Source organism: Sceloporus undulatus, chromosome 1, assembly GCF_019175285.1.
Source record: "Sceloporus undulatus isolate JIND9_A2432 ecotype Alabama chromosome 1, SceUnd_v1.1, whole genome shotgun sequence".
Lineage (NCBI taxonomy): Eukaryota > Metazoa > Chordata > Lepidosauria > Squamata > Phrynosomatidae > Sceloporus > Sceloporus undulatus.
The window spans coordinates 83,785,725-83,793,862 of NC_056522.1; the positions used below are offsets into that span (position 1 = coordinate 83,785,725).

Genomic DNA, 8,138 nt, shown 5'->3' on the forward strand with positions numbered 1-8,138 from the left:
CGGAGAAGCAGCAAAAGGCCGCTTCCCTGCGGCCTGGAAAGGGGTGTCCTTGGGGCTTCAAGCCCCAAGGACACCCGGCGATGGCGGGGAGGAGGAGAAAGGGGCTGCTTGGCCCCTTTCTGCTCTGCATTGCTGGCGCAGCCATGTAAAGGCTGCACCCAGCGACACAAAGGTGGAAGGAGCTCCGAAACAGAGCTCCTTCCGGGGCCGCGGAAAGGGCGCCCCAGGCGCCCTCACGCAGACCCACTACGTCACTTCCGCGCCGCCCCGTTTGGAGGCGGCATGGTCTTGACATAGTCATGGCACCTGTGTGTATAGGGCACCGCCATTTTCTACGCGCTCCACGCGTATTAGGGTTGGGGCGTCAGGAAGTGACACCCCTTCCTAACCCTAGCACGTGCAGAGTGCGTACTTTATGCCCGTCTGTAACAAGCCTTAGTTGTTTATACAATAGAGGTGAAATAAGGCTGAGGCGGATGTCCCTGTAGTATGAGTACTGGAGTAATACATGCTCTGTTGTCTCTATTTGGCCAGGGTCACAGGGACATAATCTGTTTACCACAAATTATGCATTCAAGTTTCCCGCATTTGGGCGAATAATCTGTCTGAAGGGGATCTTCTTGTATCAGCCTTCAAGAACCTGAGGGAAGGGCATGGCATCATGCCAAAGTAAAAGTTCTCCGGTGTTTCGGTACTTAGAGTTTTGCTAAACATGCCATGCCATAGGTGATGCCAGGTATCTGTTGGAGTCACTAACAATAAAAGTTGGGGCACTAGTTAGGTCTAGCTGTTGCTCCATATCTATCACCCATTGCTTGATAGTTGCTTTAGCCTTTTCATATCCCATACTGAGCAAAAGATCTGGAAATAAGCTCAGTGAAGAAATTGAAGTAATCACTGTCTGTTTCCATGCAGACTGGAATTCATTAGTCAGGGTAACTGGAGCAAGGCTGGAGCCAATAGCTATGGTCACCCACAGCCCAGGTTACTCCTTGTTACATTACTGTTTAAGAAAACAGAACAACACCTTGTATAACAAGGTGTTTTTTTTTTACAGTAATGTAACAAGGAGTAACCTGACTCTTTGCAGTGTAACGTCAACAGATAACAGATACTTTAATAGTAACACTACAAAAGTTACCATATTTTTTAAACATACACTTTTTAAAAGTTTTTTTTAAAAAGGAGAATTGGTTTTCAAAACCATGGCTAACAATCAAATCCCTTTTTTGCTGTGGTGCTGTTGCTAAAATTAACTACTATTTAAAAGGGTTCTGAGATTTAGATCTGATGTAACAGAAAAAGGAGAAGCAAAAAACTGAATCAGTGGCTAAGGGCAGCACACACACTTGTCAGTATAGCTTGTAGCTATTACATTTATCTTGAACACCGAGGAAGGGGAGTCTTGCCTCAGCTCTATATAGGATACACTGCTGGATCGAATTACCCAACTATCTACTGCCATGTTCTTGTTGTTGTTGTGTGCCTTTAAGTCATTTCTGACCCATGAATCTAGGCTGAACCTATCATGGGGTTTTCTTGGCAGAATTTGTCAGAAGGGTTTGCCACTATCTTCCTCTGAGGCTGAGAGAGAATAACTTGCCTAAGATCACCCAGTAGGTTCCCATGGCCAAGAAGGAATTCAAAGCATGGTCTTCCAATGCTCTAGTCCAATACTGAAACCACAACACCACACTGGCTCTCGTTTATTTCCAAACATTAGAAAAAAATAAGAAGTTTTCTCAGTCACCCCACTGCTTTATCCATTCACTACCCAGAGCGCCAGATGTTTGAGGCCCTGTATAATGTTTCAACTAGCCTCCTGCCTCAGGTTTCCATAAAAACAAGTGCCAGGATTTATTTCTAGAAAAAATCTGTTGTCTCTCTTACCCAAGAAGTTCCCAAAATTGGTTTCATTACTTTAGGTTTCCAGTCTTCATCAAGACTAGGAGTGGAATAGTATGTGGAGTGAGGGAAGCATTTACACCCAAAGACCATGAACACTTGAGTAGATCTAAATATTTAAAGGCTCACATCAGTTTTTTTCTTCCACCCCACAGCTTGAATCCTTAAAAACAACTGCATCCACCATTGCCAGTACAGCAGGGATGGGTGGGGAACATGTAGTCCTCCAGATATGGCTAGATTGTAACCTCATCATCCCAATTTCTTATCATTGACTAAGCTGGCTAAGGCCAATGGAAGTTGGAATTTAATGGTATCAAAGATCATTGCTTTGGATTATAACATCCAGAAACCCCCAGCCAACATGGCCGATGGAAGTTGCAGTGCAAAGAACGATAACTTTTTGCAGCTACAGGTGGGGGGATAAAATGAAAATATTACCTATCAAATAAGAATTCTGTCCCCTATATGACAGTTCACTTGAGTCCCCAGATTTTGAGTACTGGAGTAGCTTGAAATATCAACTGAGTATTTAGAAATACAGTTTGGTATCCAAAGAAGAGGGAGAGGCAAACTTCCCAAACAGAAGAGCGCTAAGTGTGAATGGTTTTCACTGGTTCACCTCCAGGGTTAGAAATTTGGGAACTGAGGGAATATTCCATTTGGGGGGCAGAATTCTTATTTGGAGTGGGAATGCCCTCATAGTAGGTACACTCCAAATCTGAGTATCACAAGTTACTTAACCCTGCATTAGATACCAGATCATTAATCCATTCCTCTCTCTGGCTGCCACTGAAGCTTCTTCTGATAATTGCTGAATAAAGGACAAGGTGGAAAGACAGAGGTATGAGATTCTTTGGGTATATTCAGAAGAAGAGAAGCCTTAATACTGACAAACTAGAAGCCAATATGACAAAACAGAGATTGCCATACTCTGGCCATGAGAAGACATGACTGTCTAGAAAAGGCACTAATTCTTGGCAACAGTAGAGGGCAGTAGGAAAAGAGGAAGATCCCATTGCAGGTGGATACTCCATCAAAGAAGCCACAACCTGCAAGGCCTGACTGTTGATCATGTAGGGGAACTTGCAGGCCTCCCATTCATGGAGTCTTCATAAGTCAAAGTCGACTGGAGAGCAGTTAACAACAAATAGTCTGCACTGCCTGCCAAGGTTAATATTTTTCTATTTTAGAATTCTTTTTTAAGCAGAGGAGAAAGGGTGAAGCAAGAAACGAGGGCTTGAGTAGGTGCCCACGGCCCCAGAGGTTTCCCTTTAGACTGTAAACCCGAGGGCTGAGAACTGTCAAATAAACAATCTGTAAAATGCTCTGAGAGCCTTTGTGACTGAAGAGCAGGGTATAAATACTCTTAAATAAATAAATACAAATCACAGACTGTGGTACTTTGGCCATTTCATAACTTGACTCCCTAGAAAAGGCCATAAGGCTTGGGAAGGTAGAGGGCATGAGGGAAAGAGGAAGACTGCAGAATAGGTGGATAGTATCATAGATTGGAGCAAATGGAGGCTTTTCTTGGATACAAACCAACAAGCAGGGAAGGCTTGGTCCAAATCAAGGCCACAGTGGGAGAGAAAGATTTGATCCCCTTCCCAGTATGTCATGATCCTAGTCCACACCTCTCCCACAAATATCTGGCATGAAAAAAAGAAATTGCACACAGGCAAATAATCTGAATGCCTCCAAAACTGGCCGATAGCACAGACAGAATGACTGTATTGTGTGATAGAATCATTGAATCATGGAATAATAGAGTTGGAAGAGACCGCAAGGGCCATCCAGTCCAACCCCATTCTGCCATGCAGGAAATACAGATCAAAGCATCCCCAACAGATGGCCATCCAGCCTCTGTTTAAAGACCTCCAAGGAAGGAGACTCTATCACCCTCCGAGGGAGTGCATTCCACTGTCGAACAGCCCTTACTGTCAGGAAGTTCCTCCTAATGTTGAGGTGGAATCTCTTTTCCTTGAGCTTGCATCCATTGTTCCGGGTCCTGTTCTCTGGAGCAGCAGAAAACAAGCTTGCTCCCTCCTCAACATGACATCCCTTCAAATATTTAAACAGGGCGATCATATCACTTCTTAACCTTCTCTTCTCCAGGCTAAACATCCCCAGCTCCCTGAGTCATTCCTCGCAGGGCATGGCTTCCAGACCCTTCACCATTTTAGTCGCCCTCCTCTGGACACGCTCCAGTTTCTCAATGTCCTTTTTGAATTGTGGTGCCCAGAACTGGACACAATATTCTAGGTGGGGCCTGACCAGAGCAGAATACAGTGGCACAATTACTTCTCTTGATCTAGACACTATACTTTTATTGATGCAGCCTAAAATAGCAATGGCCTTTTTAGCTGCCGCATCACACTGTTCACTCATGTTCAACTTATGGTCTACTTGGACTCCTAGATCCCTTTCACATGTAGTTTCATTCAGCAATGTGTCTCCCATCCTGTATCTGTGCATTTTATTTCTCCACCCTAAGTGCAGTACCTTACATTTCTCCGTGTTGAATTTCATTTTGTTAGCTTTGGCCCAGCTTTCTAGTCTATTCAGGTCATTTTGAATGTTGATCCTGTCCTCTGGAGTATTAGCTACTCCTCCTAATTTGGTGTCATCTGCAAATTTGATAAGCATGCCCTCTATTCTTTCTGCATAGCCAAAACAAAAGCTAAAACCCACTGATAGGAATGTAAACATTTTCTTTCTCATGTTCAAAATGGAGGACATTCTGGGTTTCCCTGGACAGAAGGCTGAAATGTAGGGCAAACCCTGGCAAAGGAGGCCTCTGAAAACTCTTGCGGGCAGTTACACAAAAGAACAACCCATCATCAAAGATTAAAAGGCGTCAAAAGCAGAACAGCGCATGCGCAGCGATCAACGGCCGCCATGAGCCGAATGCTTTCGGCTTTTTTCTAAAGGCCGGACTCCGAAGTAGCAATAAGAGACTACAGGACTAGTCCTGCAGAACTCCCCCACTTCCGGTTCCCAGTTGAGCGCCTGAGTGAACCCTGAAACAAAAGGGACTCAAGGGAGACCGCCCAGCCTCCTTACTTCTCCCTCAATACAGCCCTCTTCAGACGGAAACCGGAAGTGTGGGTGTTTACTCTGCTTCCTTTCCTCTATGACTTATGAGAGAGAAGAAGGCAATGCCTGCTCTCTGTTTCCGGAAGCGGAAGTCGCGGTCCTCTCGGCGGTAGAGGGGAGGAGGCTGTCATTGGCATGTGGCTTGGCCTAGTGTCAGCTGTGCTGCGGGCGGCCCGTCGTCCTCCGCGGGGATGGCGTCCCCTCAGCAGCCAGCCCGGGCCTCTCGAGCTCTTCGCCACGCCGGCCTTCCAACGGTTCCTGGACCGGCAGCAGCACCGCCGAGGCTCCGCGCCGGAGGTGGCAGCCCTGACCCGCCTCCTGAGGGCCAAGGAAGGGGAGCTGCGCGACACGGAGCGCCTGGCCCGGGAAGGTGAAGCGGCGGGGAGGATGGGAGCTGCAGTGGGACGTGCCAGCCCTGGCTGATAGGAGGCCGCTTTAACTGCCCTGGCTCAATGCGAGGGAATCCTGGGGACTGACATTTTTGTGAGGCATTTAGCCTTCTCTGCCAGAGAGCTCTGGTGCCACAACAAACTACACTTCCCAGGATTCCCTGCCAGGGCAGGTAAAGCGCTCTCAAACTGGATCATTTCTGCAGTGTGATTTGCATCTGTGTTAAAGATGCTTTGGCCAATCATGCTCTTAAGAAGGGTGGGGCGCACTCCTGAAGGGCCTGGATACCCCAGGGCCCCTGATCCTATAGAAGCTAAGCAGGGTCAACATTAGTTAGTACTCGGATGGGAGACCCCCAGCGAATACCAGGCGCAGCAGAGTGCATTTCAGAAGAAGGAATTGGCAAACCTACCTCTGAGTATTCCTTGCCTAAGAAGGCCCTATGGAATTCATGGGGTTGCCACAAATCGACAGGTGGCTTGAAGGCACACGCTCATTTCTAGCCATGTGTTCTGATGTCTACTCCAGCAGCTGCTGGAAAGCTACACACACACACACACACACACACATATATATATATATATATATATATGGTGGATGGGCACCTTCCTGGCACTGGATCTTCACTGGCAGAAAGGTGCTGCCCACCTTCCCAAGAGTGGAGGACTTGTTTCTTTCCAAGGGCCAGATGAAATCTCAGAGATGTTTTCAAGGACCACAGTGCCACTGGGAGTACCAAAGGGAAATGGGAAGGAGTAAACGTTTCAGCTTTTTTAAACTTCCAGTAACTTCAGACCAAGGAGAAGAGCTTGAACTTTTCCCAGTTTGGAATGAGAACTACAAAAGCTGGAAAACCACTAAATAATGGGTGGTCAAATTATGCTGGGAAGCGGGTAATGCTGGATTGAGATGTGCTTAAAATGTCTTGAGTTTGGCCCTGAGACCTGGGGTTCCTCATCCATGACTTAATAGATGCGTGTGGTCTTCTGTGTCCTCAGCAGAGAATAGGTGTCACTGAAACATGACAGAAAACACATCATTCATTTATCTTTTTAGGACAAAACAGTAATCTAACTAGGGTAGTGGTTCCTAAACTTTGGCCTCCGGATGTTTTGGACTTCAGCGCCCAGAATTCCTGACTGTTGACCAAGCTGGCTTGGGCTTCTGGGAGTTGAAGTTCAAGAGGACCAGAGTTTGGAAACCACTGATCTAGGGCACTTTCTCCTGAGAGAAAACAATTTCTGAATTGGAAGCAGGTGGCTGAACTACATTATGATGAAGAATTAAAGAAGCAGAAGTATTTTTCCTGAAGGCACTAAAAGATAAAACCATGTATTCAGTTATCCACATGTGAGGGCCAGAAAAGATCTTCCACCCAAAAGATCCTTGTTTGGTAGAGAGACATACCAGTTAGGAAATTTGATAAACCTCCCTATGAATGCATCTCAGGACATGGACTCAAGTCTTTGATAGTTAATGCTAACAAGTGCTATCTTTCAATTTTTCTCAGAGGTGATGCATACTGATTAACATGGCCGTGTCTTTGAGTTCCCAATGAATGTTTGCAAAGTTTGGGGTTTTTTAATTTTGTGGTGGAAAGGTAAATAGAGGGGGGGAGAGAGTGAAGAACACGATAGTGGTAGGAAGAAAAGTGAGTGGAAAAAAATTTCTCTCTATAATAATACTAGTGCTTGGGGTCATCTAGTGAAGCTGAATGATGCAGGATTCAGGAGAGACAAAAAATTAATAAGGGTGATGAAAGAAAGATGAGCCAGCAAGTCTCCCTCCATTAACTCATCTGAGGCAAAATGTGGTTTAGATGCCCCATCCAGAACTATAAATACAACACAGGTTCTGTTTGTGGGCCCACTGTCTTATAGACTGTGCTGCTTTGCTTGATTGCATCAGGGTGAGGTATTAAAGTCTTCGGTTTTCTGGGATCTGCTGCCACTTGTTTTGTTTTGGGACTGTCTTCTATGTCTTGACCGATCTGCCTGGCTACTATATAATTTTCTGTAAAATTTAGTACTTGAATGTGCCTCTTCTCATGTTCTCCCCTTTTTCTGTTTGTTTTGTGTCTATCAGATTGTGAGCCTACAAACAGAACCTGTGTTGCATTTACATTTATCTATAATCCCTTGAAATATGACACATAATAATTAATAATATATTGTTTTAGATGAAAATGAAGACTTGCGAAAACTTGCAGAAAAAGAAATTATTTCCTGTCAGGAAGAGTTAGCAGAGTTGAAACGTCAGGTATGCTGTATTGAATAGTATACTTTCAAATATGGTGGTACGGTGGGCCCTTCCCTTTCATGGGGGATCCGTTCTGGACCCCCCTCCCCCGCAGCAGGGAAAAATGCGTATGATTAAGCCCCATTAAAAACAATGGGTGCACTCACCATTGTTTCCTCCCAGCTGCAGCTTCAGCATAAGCTGAAGGCCGCGCATGGTGTGGGCACACTGTATATGCTATATGCACACTGGAAGATCACACTCATTTAGTCACCATTTATTTCTTTTCCCAAGCCTTCCCACCGTGAAAAATCTATTTCTCCTTACCCCTTTTCATTGATGACCCTGGAATGTATATATCGACTTCCCCTTCTATCTGGCCCTTTTGTTGTTAGTATTACTATGTTGTTTTTAATTCTGTTTTTAATTGATTTTATTGGAATGTTTTTATATATAATTGTTCGCCGCTTTGATCAAAATTTTGGAAAAGTGGGTTACAAATAGAC

General features: G+C 45.1%; 1 protein-coding gene across 3 annotated transcripts in view; it reads left to right on the forward strand.

Annotated features, from left to right (window-relative positions):
* The first annotated feature begins 5,060 nt into the window (after positions 1–5,060).
* Positions 5,061–8,138, forward strand: part of MTRF1L (mitochondrial translation release factor 1 like) — a 13,300-nt gene continuing 10,222 nt past the window's right edge. For 2 of the 3 annotated variants that reach the window (XM_042479134.1, XM_042479143.1), the window contains exons 1-2: positions 5,061–5,374; positions 7,574–7,653. In XM_042479134.1, coding sequence (XP_042335068.1) covers positions 5,140–5,374; positions 7,574–7,653 — 315 coding nt within the window. In that variant the 5' untranslated portion in view covers positions 5,061–5,139. The remainder of the gene's footprint in view (positions 5,375–7,573; positions 7,654–8,138) is intronic. The other variant, XM_042479150.1, reaches the window with a different exon arrangement.